Source organism: Gadus macrocephalus, chromosome 3, assembly GCF_031168955.1.
Source record: "Gadus macrocephalus chromosome 3, ASM3116895v1".
Lineage (NCBI taxonomy): Eukaryota > Metazoa > Chordata > Actinopteri > Gadiformes > Gadidae > Gadus > Gadus macrocephalus.
The window spans coordinates 818,858-836,513 of NC_082384.1; the positions used below are offsets into that span (position 1 = coordinate 818,858).

The window sequence follows — 17,656 nt, forward strand, 5'->3', positions numbered from 1 at the left end:
TTGAGCGGCTGCTCAGCCAGTCAGTGGATCCATTACATGAAGGGGAGAGGAGAAGAACCGGTGAGGAGTCACGGCGTCCTGAGATCCCACTGCATTAACGCAAGGTTTCTGCACCTATTTAAAAACAGATCCTATTTACTTAAAATAGGATCCGTTTTTAAAAAATAAGCATTTCAAATGTTTTTTAAACCAACAACAGCCCTTGCTATTACAGGGCCCCATCCCTATCTATTACAGACCGAACCCCTATCTATTATAGAACATACCCAAAGCTATAACAGATTACACCCCTATCTATGACAGACCACAACCCTAGCTATTACAGACCAAACCCTTAGCTATTAGGGACCCCATCCCTAGTTATTCAAGGCCACACCCCTTGCTATTACAGGCCACACCCCTAGCTATTGGATGACATAGCTTCTCCTTTTCCTCCAGCTTTGCGCGGGGTGGTCTCCCTGACCAACAAGCCTGTATCAGCAGTGACGAACAGCAGACAGAGCAGTCTGTAAACACAGCCCAACATGGTATCTCTGCTGCATTCAAGCTGCTCAGATGTAATCAGTAGCCCGCTATCCAGGTCCTTCAACCGGGAAGAATCGTTTGGTTTGCATTTATGTTAAGGGCATCATAAAGACACATTCACACACTGCATAAACACTATTCAGAGCGCTAGACGTAGCCATACTTTGGAGATCATTACGTTATCAAGAACATTGGAAGTAGGAGACAAGGCGCTTCTTTACTCAGTGTAAACAGACAGAATAATTTATTTCAGTTTCAGTTCGGAGTTTGGACATGACAGCAACAGTTGATGAAAACACTATGCAGTCTACACAACAGAAATGTGCTTCCTCCTCTTCAAGGTCCTCCTCCCCTCCACGCTTTCTTCTCTCACTTAATGAGGAAGCTGAAAGAGAGAGAGAGAGAGAGAGAGAGAGAGAGAGAGAGAGAGAGAGAGAGAGAGAGAGAGAGAGAGAGAGAGAGAGAGAGAGAGAGAGAGAGAGAGAGAGAGAGAGAGAGAGAGAGAGAGAGAGAGAGAGAGAGAGAGAGAAGCAGGTTTCCCATTAGCAGATGCATTAATTCAAGACTTAGTTCATACCAAAAAAAAAAATAGTTTGTTTTTTTAAACGTGTGAGAACTCTTCTATGCTCTTGAGTATAGCAACCTCTGTCATTTTGTCGCTGTCACATACAATAAAAACGAAAAAAAGGATTGACCCCCTCCAACCAACAAGATGTGTGTGTGTGTGTGTGTGTGCGTTGAGCTTCGTCTGAGCAGCAGCATTTGCTTTGTCCCAGAGGTAAGCTTCTCGGACCCTCACCGTAATGCTACGGTGTGATAAGTTCATACACAACATCAATCATTATTAGGCTCATCACGGTGCTAGCTTGAAAACTTTCCCAGCGCTGCCACGAGCCGTAACCATGGGGATACCAGGTCCCCCTCCTCCCTGGAACTCTGGGGCCAAAACTCCTTTTCTAAATCTCAGTGTTCAAAGTGGAGCTGAAACAGCGAGTTAAACGACTAACAGTTTAACTAAAACAAATCGTTGTGTGGACGATTTCACTGCAACACTTGTGTTTAACCGGTGAGCAGAGTCAATCAGTAATATGGAATCAAGCCAAAACCACAGCAGTTCACGCTGTGGGCCAATACTATAGCAGATCATTTATATTATTTAGTGTGCACTGATGGATGGTTTTTGGGGCGGTCCATGGTATTGCCTAAGTGGTGCGTATTGATTTAATATTGTGAACAGCAGAGTGTGAACCATGTACAGCCTGTGAGAGCCCCGCGGTACAGTGGTGTTGCCATGGTTACCTGTAAGGGTATCCATGGTACTTGGACCTGAAGATGGAGAGGAGGAAGCTGAAGAAGAACACCACCAGGCCCAGCCCCACCAGACAGATGACTGTAGGAACACACACGCACACGCACACACAGAAGCACACACCCACACACACAACCGCACGCACACACACAAATACACACGCAAGCACTCACACACACACATACGCGCACGCACGTACGCATACGCGCACACACACACACATACACACACACACAAAAACATAAGTTAGGAGTGGTGTCAAATAAATATAGCTATATACACTATACCCTACAACAGGCCTACTCAGATGCAGGCATGAAACATCTTATTTGAAATGAAATGAATGTCCGAAAAGATGACGGACAAATGGGACAGAGAGGTGAAGTCAAACATCAATATTAAGGGATAAATATGGAGGCCTATGGTTGCCTTAATGACACGCAGTGTCCAACTAAAGTACGCTCTACAATTCATTGGGAGCAAAACACACAGTCTGGGTATATCTGGGTAGAAAATATTGAGGAGAAAAGGAGAATTTCTGTTTAAACAGTAGTAGTCTTCAATTAGCATGCTAATGATCTGAGGGCTGAGCCCCATTGGCCGTCAGCTCAACCGCCAGGTGGAGTAGATGTGCCACTGATCTGCTTGAACAGTGCGGAATGTATCCCTGTGTGTTTGTGTGTGTGTGAGTTTGTATTTATCCATTCTAGTCATGCATCTGTCTATCTAGTACATCCGTCCATCAGTCTGTCAATCTAGTACATCGATCCGTCTGTCTGTCCATCTAGTACAGCCATCCATCCATCTGTCTATCCATCCATCCATCCGTCTGTCTGTCCATATAGTACAGCCATCCATCCAACTGTCTATCTGTCAATCTAGTACCTCCATCCATCCGTCTGTCTGTCCATCTAGTACATCCATCCATCCGTCTATCTGTCCATCTAGTACATCCATCCATCCATTCGTCAGTCCATCTAGAACATCCATCCATCCATCCGTCTATCTGTCCATCTGGTATATCCATCCATCCATCTGATTATCTGTCCTTCTAGTACATCCATTCTTCTTGCTATCACTGCATCCTTCCCTCACAAGCCCATCTGGTATATATGATGGGCTGTATATATGATGGGTATATATGACATATTGGTGGCATAACAATTATGGCACTCATTGCACTCCTGAGCATCCCTGGAAGAAGGGATCCCCTACTATGCGTTTCTTCTCAAGATTTCTTCCATGCTGATTTAAGGGAGTTTTTTCTTGCCCTTGTGGGGGCTTGGGTAAAGTGTTATAAATATTTGGCCTGTTAGCCCTTTAAGACTGTAATGGTGATTAAGGGCTATACAAATAAAATTTAATTTAATTTAATTGAACATACAATATGATTCACACATGGATCTGGTCTGGATCTAATAATCAGACCCTCCAGGATTTCGCAATGTTGTGATTTGCAACTTCAACGCAACATCAACCAATCACCGCAAATTCAGGGCGGTGTCGCAATTTTAACCAACCACCCCAACTTTCCCGCAAATTTGATGGCGTCGTCTTGAACTGACGTCGACAAACTATCTTCCACCTTACTTCCGTGTTTACGTTCAAGCAATTCAAGCATTCATGCAGCATGTGCGCGTCGAACGTTTCCCACTTGCCGACCAAAATAACTGCGAAAGATCGTAAAAATTCAGTATCCTGGTATTCTACATGAAAGTGGGGGAAAATTATTTTGCACTGCATGTAACATTAGGTGCGTTTCCATCCCCCTAATTTTATGCGAACTTTGAAGCATCGAATCAGTAAACGGTGAAACACCAAAATTCGCATAAAAATCCTCTAATTCGCAAAAAAGTTGATCCGCTCGCTTGAGGTGGTTTTTGAAAAATGAGAGTAAATTCGCAAAATGGGAGATGGAAACACACTTTTTGAAACAGCTGTGACGTAGCGAACTTTGAACACACAGGACTGACAGTCTTTCAGATTTCCGCATAACGACCGCCCATAGCAACCCTGCCGACATCAACGTGTAACGTCAACACCCTATTGTGCTCTCAAACAACGATACGTGTTCGAGAAACGACGTATCTATTTCTAACCATTTGTATATCCTTTAAATATATCCTTAATTACGTACATCGAACAGATGGCCAATGTAAATACTAGATATGTGTGGACCGACGAAGAGATTAAACTATTCCTTGCTCTCATCCAAGAAAATAACCTAACAGCTATTTTAGATGGAAAGCAACAACGTATTTCCACTATTTATCAAGACCTAAGAGAGATGATGTTACAAAAAGGATACAACAAGCCCTGGAATGTGTTGAGGAGTATGTGGAACGCTCTCAAACAACGATACAGCTTTTCTACTTCTACCATTTATTACAGCCACGTAACGGCATCATTTTTTTGCCTACAGCGCCACCTCCAGGCAGAACTAGGGTAGTTACCCGCTCCAAGCACTTGATGGAAACGCACCTAATTCAAATAACTTTTTTGCGAACTGTCCAAAGATTCGCATCACCTTTTAGATGGAAACGCAGCTATTGTGGTGGAACATAAGCGAAATCTTCCAGTGATAAGCATTCTGCCACCGCAAAACATAACTACAGAACTGCAGAACTGCAGGCAGTACGTCAGGCGACGAGGCAGATCACTATGACACAGGCTGTGGCATCCAAGTCAATTGCCAGCGCAGAAAGAATCCAGAATCAATTATTCATAGGACCTTTTCTCAGTGTTTTTGTTCTCTTAATTAATGTTTTTTTCAGTAATAACTTAATATTTAACAAATTACTCTGGGAAAATTGCAGTAATAAGTTCATATTTAATATCAGGAAAACTTTAACTTCCTCTCGCACTGGAATCGCATGAAAAACCAAAAAAAAACTGCAACTTTCAACGCAACATTTTGGAAAAGCTCACGCAACATCAGGCATTTTAGGGTTAGGCGAAATCCTGGAGGGACTGATTAATAATGCATGCTGTGTGTGCAGACGCCTGAACACACCTCTATACCTGTAATGGGCTTGTAATGTGTGCATTCCTGTGTGTGCGTGCGTGCGTGTGTGTGTGGATCCCTCAGGAGTACGGTGTTCCATTAAAGTGTCGCAGAGGAATGATATTACTGATCAGGATTATGAAGAAAACTGTTGCGCAGACAAAACAGGTGATGTCTTCAACTCCCCTGTGTATGTGTGATAGATAATCTTAGAAAGTCAAGGAACTTAAAGAAAATTTTACACAATTTTGTAGGTGTGACATATGTATAATGAAATTATGTGCGCAACGAATGTGTGTGTGTGTGTGTGTGCGTGTGAGAGTGAGAGTGTCACGGTCTCTCCCACCGGATCCTAGCTGCCACTAGTTTTCTCTGTTAGTCTTGTCTGTCTCTGTCATGTTCTGTTTCATGTACGGGGGCGTGGCCTGCTGAACTCCCCAACCCAGCCACGGTGATCACCCGCACCTGACCATCATCACCAATCACGCCCACCTGTATATCTTCCCCAGTCATTCAACCATTCGTCGCCAGATCGTCAGCTATACTTACCTGGTTAAGTTATCCTCCGACCTCTCTAGCCCTTTCTAGTTACTCTCGTTATTCACGTTCGAGTCGCCATTCCTGATCCTGTTGTTTCCCTCCTCAGTCATCGTTGTCACGTCCACCACTCGACTCCCCTCTCCTGCCGGAATACCATTTCCTCCGAACCGTCGAGGGTGACTATCTGTCCGGCAATCTACCCGACCCACCAACTCCGGATCGCCACGAACATTCTCCTCTGCTCTGTGTAGCAATAAACTGTTTAATTGCTACCAACCTTGTCCTGTCGTCATTTGTGCCGTGCGTTTGGGTTCACCCCGTCTTGAGCCGTAACAGTACGATCTGGCCAAAAGATGGACCCAGCCGACACAAATGACGCAGCCGATTCCTTGGCCGCTCGCTTAGCGAATTTAACCCAGGAGCCGCGGGAGGTCTCGGTGGTGTAGGTGAGCCGCAGCCGCTCACCTACGCCACCGAGACCTCCCGCGTCGCCTACCTCGTCGCCTGCCTTCGGGGGGAGGCGCTTACCTGGGCTTTGGCTGAGATGGACCGCGGGGGTCCCGAGGCCTCGAACTATTTAGCTTTTACTACGGCGCTGCGACGGACGTTCGATCATCCAGTTCGGAGGCGAGAGGCTGCCCAGAGACTTTTGGATTTACGCCAGGGCAGTCGCAGCGTGGCAGAGCTTGTGATTGATTTCCGTATCTACGCAGCAGAGAGCGGCTGGAGTGACGACGCTCTGAGAGACGTTTTTCAGCGCTCCCTGGCTGATCATCTACGGGATGAGATCGCGTTGCGGGACGAGCCGTCCGACTTAGAGGCACTCATTACTCTCGCCATGCAATTGGACAACCGCATTTTGGGAAGGAGGGAGAGTGTCGTCCGGACCCCGTCATCTTTTCCTTCCCAGCACACGACAGTGAGACCTCCGCCGCGGATTACCGAGGCCTTTCGTGAACCTCCGAGCCTTCCCGAGCCAGAGCCCATGCAGCTGGGGCGCGTTCACCTAACCTTAGAGGAACGCGACCAGCGCCGACGGACGGGCGCTTGCATGTATTGTGGGAGGACGGGCCATATCCTCCTTCACTGTCCCCGGCGCCCGGGAAAGGGTCCGGCTCGGTCGTAATGGGAGTTTATCGATCGAGTTGTGTCCCTAATTATTCTAACTCCCGTACTCTGCTCAAGGCCACTCTGTCGTGGCAGAACCGCTCCTTGCCCCTCTCCGCCCTCGTCGATTCCGGAGCAGACAAGAGTTTTTTGGACCGAAAGGTGGCTCGACAGCAGGGAGTAGACCTCATCCCACTCGACGTGTCTATGGAGGTGAGTGCGCTCAACGGATTGCACCTGGACAGGATTGAGCATAAGACCGCTCCCATGTCCTTGCTGCTTTCCGGTAACCATCAGGAAAATATTTCGTTTCACCTCATTGACTCACCGCAGACTCCTGTGGTCCTGGGCCATCCCTGGCTTCGTCTTCATAACCCCAGTTTGGAGTGGGCCTCTGGTAAGATCACTGCTTGGAGTACCCATTGCCTATTGAACTGTTTACGCTCTGCCGACGGTCCCGGAGTCCCCGGACCTCACGTTGGTGCCCCTGGACTATCATGATTTAGGACCGGTATTCAGTAAACAACACGCACTATCTCTGCCACCACATCGCCCTTATGATTGTGCCATTGATTTACTTCCTGGTTCCCCTCTCCCTAGCAGCCGTCTGTTTAACCTCTCACTTCCAGAACGAGAGGCCATGGAGGGGTATATCCGGGACTCTCTTGCCGCGGGGATTATTCGTCCCTCATCTTCACCGGTAGGAGCAGGGTTTTTTTTTGTTTCCAAGAAGGACAAGTCCCTTCGCCCCTGCATTGATTATAGGGGACTCAACGACATTACAATTAAGAACAAGTACTCGTTGCCCCTCATAGACTCTGTCTCTGTTCCTCTGCGGGGAGCTACAGTTTTTACCAAGCTGGACCTCCGTAACGCCTACCACTTGGTCCGCATCCGAGAAGGGGACGAGTGGAAGACAGGCTTCACTACCCCATTAGGTCATTTTGAGTACCTGGTGATGCCTTTTGGACTTACAAATGCCCCTGCAGTATTTCAGGCCCTGGTCAATGACGTATTGAGAGACATGCTCCATCAGTTTGTGTTTGTGTACATTGATGATATCCTGATTTTCTCCCGGTCCCTCGCAGAACACAAGCTGCATGTCCGTCAAGTACTGCAGCGTCTCTTGGAGAATCGAATATTTGTCAAGGCGGAGAAATGTGAATTCCATGTGCCATCGGTGACCTTCCTGGGATTCATTATCGGCCAGGGGAGGCTGGAGATGGATCCAGGGAAGGTAACTGCTGTAGCTGATTGGCCTACTCCCACCAATCGCAAGCAGCTCCAACGTTTTCTGGGGTTTGCAAACTTCTACAGAAGGTTCATTAGAAACTTCAGCCGCATCGCCGCGCCCCTCACAGCGCTGACCTCCGTCAAGGTGACCTTCAGATGGACCTCGGAGGCCGCGGTGGCCTTCGAGGTGTTGAAGCGACGCTTCGTCTCCGCTCCGGTTCTCACGCAGCCCGATGGCAAGCTGCAATTCGTGGTGGAGGTCGACGCATCGGACACTGGGGTTGGAGCTGTACTGTCCCAACGCTCAGCCTCGGACGGTAAGCTTCACCCTTGTGCTTTCCTCTCTATCGAGGGCTATCTCCCCCAGAGTGGAACTACGACGTGGGAAATCGGGAGCTCCTCGCCGTCAAGCTCGCGCTCGAGGAGTGGCGTCACTGGCTGGAGGGGGCGGAACTGCCGTTCGTCGTGTGGACGGACCACAAGAATCTAAGTTATATTCAATCTGCAAAACCTCTCAACTCCCGCCAGGCAAGGTGGGCTCTATTTTTTGGTTTCCTTTCGCCCAGGTTCCCGCAACACCAAGCCGGACGCATTGTCCCGTTTGCACTCCGTGGACGAGGAGTGCTCTGGTTTGGACTCCATTCTACCACCCACTTGTGTGGTGGGCTCAGTGGTCTGGAAGATTGAGTCCTTGGTTACCCAGGCCCAGGCTCATCAGGCCGATACGGGCACGGCCCTTCCCGGTTGGTTGTTCGTTCCGGATGCAGTCCGTTCAGACGTGTTACAGTGGGGTCACTCGTCGAGGCTGGCTTGTCATCCGGGATCAACCGGACCCTGGCTTTCCTGCAACACCGGTTCTGGTGGCCTACCATGGACCGAGACACCCGGTCTTTCATCGCCGCATGTACCACCTGTGCGCGCAACAAAACAACCAACAAACCCCGGTCGGGACTGCTTTGCCCGCTCCCCATCCCCAGTCGTCCGTGGTCCAACATCGCCCTGGATTTCGTTACCGGTCTCCCTCCATCCAGAGGTAACACCACCATACTCACCATAATTTATCGTTTTTCGAAGGCAGCCCACTTCATCGCACTACCCGGACTTCCCTCTGCGAGAGAGACTACAGAGCTGATGATTTCTCAGGTTTTCCGAATACACAGCATCCCTGCGGACATCGTGTCGGACCGGAGCCCCCAATTTATCTCCCAGGTGTGGCGAGCCTTCTGTTTGGCCCTGGGAACCACAGCCAGTCTCTCCTCTGGATATCACCCTCAGACCAATGGCCAGGCGGAGCGGGCAAACCAGGAACTGGAGGGCATGCTGCGCTGCGTCACAGCCGCCAATCCCGCTTCATGGAGCCTTCATCTTCCTTGGGTTGAGTACGCACACAACACACACAGAAATGACACTACCGGAATGTCTCCCTTTCTCTGCTCCCTGGGCTACCAGCCCCCGCTGTTTCCCTCGCAGGAGGCAGAGATTGCTGTTCCTTCAGTTCGGTCCCACATCCTACGCTGCCAACAAACATGGAACAAGGCTCGGGCTGCGCTGCTTCGGGCTTCCACCCGCTCCCAGCGACAGGCCAATCGCCACAGGACACCGGCACCTCATTACGTCCGCGGCCAGAAGGTCTGGCTCTCAACTAAGGATCTCCAGTTGAAGGTAGCCTCTCGGAAACTCGCGCCCCGGTTCATTGGACCTTTTGAAATCGAGGCCATCATAAACCCTTGTGCTGTACGTCTCCGGCTCCCCCCTCTCTTCGGGTTCACCCCACGTTTCATGTGTCATTGATCAAGCCTGTCTCCTCCAGTCCTCTGGCGGTCGCTACGCCTGCGCCACCTTCACCGCGCATCATTGACAATCACCCGGCGTGGACGGTCCGGCAGTTGCTGGACGTACGTCCTAGGGGGCGTGGTTTCCAGTACCTGGTGGACTGGGAGGGTTACGGACCAGAACACCGGCAATGGGTGTCACGGAATATGATCATGGATGATACATTGATTTCGGATTTCCATAAAGCGCATCCTACTGCCAGATGTCCGCCACGTGGCGTTCGTAGAGGGGGGGGTACTGTCACGGTCTCTCCCACCGGATCCTAGCTGCCACTAGTTTTCTCTGTTAGTCTTGTCTGTCTCTGTCATGTTCTGTTTCATGTACGGGGGCGTGGCCTGCTGAACTCCCCAACCCAGCCACGGTGATCACCCGCACTTGACCATCATCACCAATCACGCCCACCTGTATACACTTTCTAAAAAGCTTTTTTAACTTTGCCTTTATTTTCTATTTTAATACTAAAATGCCTTTTTCTATTTTACCCATTTCTTTGCATATGTTTTTCTTTTACTTATCTATTATTTTATTTTATTGTATGACAATGTTTGTATGTGAAGCACTTTGAGTCTGCCTTGTGTATGAAAAGTGCTATATAAATAAAGTTGCCTTGCCTTGCCTATATCTTCCCCAGTCATTCAACCATTCGTCGCCAGATCGTCAGCTATACTTACCTGGTTAAGTTATCCTCCGACCTCTCTAGCCCTTTCTAGTTACTCTCGTTATTTTCGTTCGAGTCGCCATTCCTGATCCTGTTGTTTCCCTCCTCAGTCATCGTTGTCACGTCCACCACTCGACTCCCCTCTCCTGCCGGAATACCAGTTCCTCCGAACCGTCGAGGGTGACTATCTGTCCGACCCACCAACTCCGGATCGCCACGAACATTCTCCTCTGCTCTGTGTAGCAATAAACTGTTTAATTGCTACCAACCTCGTCCTGTCGTCATTTGTGCCGTGCGTTTGGGTTCACCCTGTCTTGAGCCGTAACAGAGAGTGAGAGTGAAAGTGAGGGAGAGAGAGTGTGTGTGTGTGTGTGTGTGTGTGTGTGTGTGTGTGTGTGTGTGTGTGTGTGTGTGTGTGTGTGTGTGTGTGTGTGTGTGTTTTCAGGAGCAGTGTGTTGAGGAGCATTTTGTCTGTGTTGAATAGAACTGTGTGTGTATGTGTGCAGGCTTTATATTGTTGTGAGGTATGGAATACTAGCATTCGCCACCTCTGCTAGGTTATAAGGTTCACTAGAAGATGCCCCTATAAGCAGCAAGGTTAATGAAAGAAAAAAGAAAAGCAGACCGAACAGGAGAGAGACGTCACATATCTTAACACTCTGCCCCTCCCTCCTGCTGCAGTCAGAGTACATCTGCATGATTGGCCTCTCCTAATGGGACGACAGACACAGCTGCACAGAGAGGAAAAAGCAGGACGGAGAGGGCAGAACAGGACGGAGAGGACAGGACAGGACGGAAAGGACAGGACAGAGGAAGGGTGAGGAGAGAGAGGAGAGGAGAGAGGGGACAGAGAGGAGGGCGAGGAGGAAGAAGAGGACAGAGATGAGATGGAGGACAGAGAGGAGAGAGAGAGGACAGAGAGGAGAGAGTCGAGAGAGAGGACAGAGATGAGAGGACTCAGAGGAGAGAGAGGACAGAGAAGAGAGACCACATGACACAGTGGGGTACTGAGAGGGAGGTGAAGAGAGACCACAGGGTTTAGTAGTTGCTGATGTTGAAGGTGGAGGTTGTGTGGTGGAGGTGTAGTGGAGAAAGTTATGGAGGTGGTGGTGTTATTGCTGGAGGTGTAGTGATAGTGGTGGAGGTGGTGTTAGTGGTGGAGGTGTAGTGATGGTGGTGGTGTTAGTGTTGGAGCTGGTATAAGTAGTGCAGGTGTAGTGATGGTGGTGGAGCTGGTGAATTGGTGGAGGTGGTGTTAGCGGTGGAGGTGGATGTGGTGGAGATTCAGTAACGGAGGTGTAGTGGTGGTGCTGGAGGTGTTGTGGCGGAGACCTTACAGGGCTCCAGACTAACTTTTTCCTTGGGTGCACTGGTGCGCCTAAATTTTTAATTTGGGTGCACCAGCACGTATTTATGGTGCACCCAAGTTTTGAGTTGTTGAGGGGGGGGGGGGGGGGGGGGGGGTTGGACCGTGCCTGCCTTGCGCCGAGTTGTTCACGGGGAGGGGGGGGGGGGTTGGATCGTGCATGCCTTGCGCTGAGTTGTTGAGGGGGGGGGGGCAACCCGGGCAGCTGCACCGGTTGCACCGTCGATATTTACGCCATTGATTAATAATATCTTGACCATTAAATAAATGCCTTAAATAAATGCCGAATCTGTATCTCTCATAAAGAATATCGTCAGACAATGCCAAGGGATCGGTTCTGTCCCAAAAAACCCTCTGTCTCCGGAGAGACGCCTGTACGATAAGTGCGTCGAGGTCCATGGGAACACCCACAAATGGTGACGCCATTATCGGAGGAGGGGCTAGGAAGCTGCGCACGCCGATATAAGTAGCCGATCTCCGGGTAGACTCGCTGAAAAGCTGCTCCCGACCAGGTTTGGTTGCGAGCGTAAGTCACCATGGTGATACAGCGACGCTTAAAGAGATCGACTTTCATGTTACAGCTAACCCAGGCTTTCAGCTCAACATACCTCGCTAACCCTCTAATCGAGCTTCGTAGTACAGGCCCCTGGATTGGGCTTTCCGGGTTTGTTTACCGGCGTTTCTATTGTTACCGGTCTTGCGTGTTCCAACAGTTTATTAGGTGTCTAATAAATCGCTGTGTAATCAATACTTCATTCACTGCCTCTTCCGTGGTTATTACAATATTATGAATGGACTGCTCTGTAAAAAAATAAATAATAATAATTATACCAGATACATTTTTAGTCGCACCGGTGCGCCCAAATAAAATATTTGGTCGCACTACCCCGAATTCTAGGCGCATGTGCGCCCAAATTAGGCGCACTCTGGAGCCCTGCCTTAGTAGTGGGGGTGTAGTGGTGTTGGTGGAGATTTAGAAGTAGAGGTGTAGCGTTGGTGGTGGAGGCTTTGTGGTGGAGGGGTTAGTAGTGGAGGTGTAGTGGTGGGTGTAGAGGTGTTATTGCCAGAGGTGTAGTGGTGGTGGAGGTGTAGTGGTGGTGGTAGAGGTGTAGTAGTGGTGGTGGAGGTGGTGGTGTTAGTGCTAGAGGTGTAGTGGTGGTGGTGTAGTGGTGTTGGTGGAGGTGGAGTTGTTAGTGCTAGAGGTGTAGTGGTTGTGGTGGAGGTGGAGTTGTTAGTGCTAGAGGTGTAGTGGTTGTGGTGGAGGTGGTGGTGGAGGTGGTGGAGGTGTAGCAGTGGAGGTGTAGTGGTGGAGGTGGTGATGTAGTGGTTGTGGTGGAGGTGGAGTTGTTAGTGCTAGAGGTGTAGTGGTTGTGGTGGAGGTGGAGTTGTTAGTGCTAGAGGTGTAGTGGTGGTGGTGTAGTGGTGTTGGTGGAGGTGTAGTGGTTGTGGTGGAGGTGTAGCAGTGGAGGTGTAGTGGTGGAGGTGGTGATGTAGTGGTTGTGGTGGAGGTGGAGTTGTTAGTGCTAGAGGTGTAGTGGTTGTGGTGGAGGTGGAGTTGTTAGTGCTAGAGGTGTAGTGGTGGTGGTGTAGTGGTGTTGGTGGAGGTGTAGTGGTTGTGGTGGAGGTGTAGCAGTGGAGGTGTAGTGGTGGAGGTGGTGATGTAGTGGTTGTGGTGGAGGTGGAGTTGTTAGTGCTAGAGGTGTAGTGGTTGTGGTGGAGGTGGAGTTGTTAGTGCTAGAGGTGTAGTGGTTGTGGTGGAGGTGTAGTGGTGGAGGTGGTGGAGGTGGTGGTGGAGGTGTAGTGGTGGAGGTGGTGGAGGTGGTGGTGGAGGTGTAGTGGTGGAGGTGGTGGAGGTGGTGGTGGAGGTGTAGTGGTGGAGGTGTAGTGGTGGAGGTGGTGGAGGTGGTGGTGGAGGTGTAGTGGTGGAGGTGTAGTGGTCAGACCTGCAAACTCCTCAGAGTAAAAAAGGTGACAGTGTCAGTGTCGCTTTTTCGAAGTATACGGCTACTCGAATTCTGAGCTACCCGGGACGGGATTTAGCGTGAAAATTCATTACGGAGGTTGTAGAACACAATACAATGGAACGATTTCTAATGACAGTCTTCAATGCAAAATGTAGCCTTTTATTATACAGAAATTTGCTGTTGGTGTATTAGCCTAGGACAACACCCTTACCAGATTATTTATCTAAATAGCCCTATGTTGTTAGAATTTACTAACTTTATGCAAGTTCTACGTTCGTGCAGTACTCGGCGTTGACTCGGTCCTAAAAATACAATATTATTGCAAATGATATCACATCAAAAAAGCGGTAGCTAACGTTAGTTGAATGAAGCAAACAAATAGCTGTTGTTCTTGCTCCAAAATACTTGACTTACCTCGAATTTAACACAAGATAGTTCCTTCAAATTAGGGCCATACGGTATGGACTAAAATGTGTATCACGGTATGATTTGAGGCATAGACGGTAACAGTATTATATCACGGTATGTTTATTTTATCTTCTAATTTCGATATAAATACCTCTGAAGGGGTAAAATAATGTAAAGGCAGCAAAACCGCATAATATTTTTTAAAATCTTTTCTCAAGTTACTTCCATCTCTGAAAAACACTAATGTTTAATAGTATGGATTTGTTTCTCCACTTGCTTGCGGACCTTGCCGTATAGTTTTGTCATCTCAATTTGGCTGAAGTGTGTGCGGGCAGGTAACGCGTACCTGGGATCGAGTGTTTTGACCATCTCTTTAAAGCCCTTTCTATCGACATGTTGAAAGGGAACCATGTCCTTAGACAGTTAAACAGTGACGGCGTTTGTCATCTCGTTCCACCGCTGGCATTTTGTTGTAAGGACTTGCTTTCAAAATCCCTGCGGAAGCGATGTCTGATTGCAGAGACAGATTCGCGCTACCAGCGTCTGTCTCGTACGTTGTGGAATGAGAGCTCGTGAAGGGACTATTGCACAAGCACGCAGGAGCGCTTGCTGCGCGCCTGCGTGCTTGCGCAATAGCATACTGCCTGAGAAGGCAGTATCGCTGTCAATCTGTCCCTGGGAAAAGTAACGTGGTACCGAATTGAAAAAGGAACTACCGGTATGTTTCGCTACCATATTTTCAGTAGTTGCGCGTAACTTCACTTTTTACATGAAAAAGTAGTTAGGTTACTGTATTACCGCATTACTTACTTTGTTACGCGTTACACACAACATTGTCTACCGGTCACACTGGTCTCACGGTAACGTCAAAATCCATACCGTAGCGCAAATTCCCACTGGTGTACTTTCTATTCCGTAGGCCTACACCCCTACTTCAAATCCAAAGGCAAGCTCAGTTGGCGCGGTGTGCTTCAAGATTCTGAAGCCAGTGCTGAGATTCCGATTGTCCCAGAGAAATGTGAATTATAACAATTATGCAATAAGGTTTCATATTAAGGACAGCCTTCCCCGCACCCCCCCCCCACACCTAAAAAACTCTCCGGTTCTACGCGATTCAAGTGGATGACCCAATTGACCAAGAAAACGGCGATTGTCGCCGAAAAGCGACAAGTTTGTGGTGGAGCTGGAGGTGTTAGTGCTAGAGGTGTAGTGGTAGTGGGGGAGTTGGAGGTGGAGTGTGTGTATGGAGTGGTGTGTGTGCGTGTGTGTGTGTGTGTGTGTGTGTGTGAAGTGGTGTGTGTGTGTGTCTGTTTGTTTGCGTGTGCGAAGGGCCTGTGTGCGGGTCATTATCTTTTAATTACGGCTTTTAGAACATCTCTAAGAGACTGCGTGGGAGAAACAGAATACTTCAGTGCGTGCCTTCACGTGTGTGTCCATTTCCCGGTAAGGATGTGTACGTGTGTGTGTGTGTGTGTGCGTGGAACCCTGCGCGTGGGCCGTGTGTGTTCATCTTTACACTGCCTTCAAGTGTTTGCCCTGCCTGAACTGTGCGCGTGTTGCAGGGTTTAAATGAAGACGCAGGGAGGAGCTGCTGCAGTTCACCACACACGTGAAGCAGGCTGGATTCAAACAGGCTCCTTGTGTTGAATCAACAGTTACGGACCTGATGAACAAGCCCTTATATCCACGCTAAAGGGCGAGAGCGCTCTGCCTCGGAACGTCCTCCCGTCAAAAGGAAATGGCCAGGGCTGATGACATGGTAATGATGAATGTGTCTCTCCATGCACACACCACATCCGACAGCCTCAGAAGGGTGCCGCTGAACACCTTGACTCGGTTTCGTAGAACAAAGCCTTCTTCAGTGAATGGTGCGAGCAGCACTACCTGGAGAGGCCAGCGAGATGGTCCACTGAGCCTCCTGAAGCGTGACCTCACGTCCACGGGCCGATGGCCAGCTGTGCGGACACAGGTCACGACGGTGTGGAATGGTAGTGTGTTTCCGTTTGCACAAGCCATAATAAAATGTGCCCCCTCCCCCCCAGCTTCTCAGGCATCTCCAGGAATCGTCTATCAGAATAGGAGGTAGGAGTGAACCTGAAGAGATCCACTGGCCTCACACAGCACTGCTCTCCTTTCTGGTGGGAGCCATCCATGCGAGGGGGGGTTGATCAATTCATGGAATTTCCCACTGAATATGGGTCTTTGGCAGAACGGTATTTATTCTTATTCCACGTTGGGCTCTGTCTCTTGCCCCTGCACTGTTTGCGTCAGCTATTTTGCGTTTATTTGAAAGCTGAAGCCTAAGTCACCTTAACAATGAGTGATTGGTTAAATGCCTGCAGTGAATAAAGAGAGAAAGAGAAACTTACTCCTTCTCTTGCCCACATCTCCTTTGGAGGTAGCCGCCTCGTTCAACAGCACCATCCCCATGGTGATGGCTGCATCTGGGATACTGTTGTCAAGGGAACAACACATGCTGGACTTGCAGGCTGTCTCGTGGAGACCAGCTGTTACTGCAGGCGCACACACACACACACATACACACACACACACATGCACGCACACACACTCACACGCACACGCACACACTTACAAAAGGTAGAGGTAGCTAGTTCCATGGCCTGATGTAAAGCTCAATCAGGTCTTTATTACCGGAGCCAATGAGTGGGGGAGGAATGGATGTGATTCTATGCTGACTTGACCACGTGATCCGGTGGAGTTCCACTAGAACTGACCCCAGATAAGCAGCTTCACATGCTACTTACCCCTCCTTCCCCTGACGGGTAGCTGGAAGGTTTGTGAACAACTAGTTGACCAGTAAAAGAAAAGAGGCCAAACATTCTCTAAAAGCGCGACAGTTTTGTAACTGTGGCTGGTCTCTTCACCGTTGATATTGCTCTAAGCTTCGTTTATCGTGATACATTCATAATTTTTATTGAATACCTCATTAAAACAAGATATCTAGAAGAAGTAATTAAAAGATAAAATCACAAAGACTTGACCTTAGTGAAGTTGTTCGCTGTTGGGGATTGAGGAATAATTAGATGAATGATTTGAATGTTAAAACTACACATCATTTAACGCTACTTTATGATCATTAAAACAAGGTCCAAATATGAAAGGCCTCTCTGGCAGCGGCCAGCCACGACAACGACGGACAGGGGTGTTTGCACATTGATGATTTTGCGTTTGTGTGTTTGTGTTCACCTGCATCCGTCAGTGTGTTTGTGTAACGCCTCATTTTCACGTGTGTCAGCCTGTGTTGATGTCTGCACTTGCAAATGTACATAAGCAGGTGATGTGTGTGTGTGTGTGTGTGTTTATACACGTATGAGGAACATTTTACAATTCCAATGCTTTTGAAGCGAAGCAGAATGAGCCTGCTGGGATATTGTTATTGTATTAAATGTAAATCAAATCATACCCAGCACTTCAGACAGACATTTGCAAATGGTTTGAATTGAACATGAAATTAGTTCTCAGTGAAAACTATCTGTTGGACAATAAACAATGGTTAAGTGATTTGGGTCAATTGACACATATTACATGCACAATCACACACACTGACACACACATACACACAGAAGGATACTCAGCAACAGAATGATGTGGGACTCAGCCACAAACTGGGCCTGACTGCTGCCGTGGATGTAACTCTGAAAGAGAGAGAGAGAGATTTATTAAGAAAATGTTGGTCTACATTCAATCC

The 17,656-nt window shown here is 48.7% G+C and overlaps 1 protein-coding gene across 1 annotated transcript in view; it reads right to left on the reverse strand.

The window, feature by feature from the left end:
• Positions 1-738: 738 nt before the first annotated feature.
• LOC132453324 (tumor suppressor candidate 3) overlaps positions 739-17,656 on the reverse strand; it is a 143,263-nt gene continuing 126,345 nt past the window's right edge. The window contains exons 7-10 of the mRNA XM_060046167.1: positions 17,540-17,603; positions 16,317-16,391; positions 1,825-1,915; positions 739-910 (exon numbers count right to left, since the gene is read on the reverse strand). Of these exons, the coding sequence (XP_059902150.1) occupies positions 895-910; positions 1,825-1,915; positions 16,317-16,391; positions 17,540-17,603 (246 nt within the window). The 3' untranslated portion in view covers positions 739-894. The remainder of the gene's footprint in view (positions 911-1,824; positions 1,916-16,316; positions 16,392-17,539; positions 17,604-17,656) is intronic.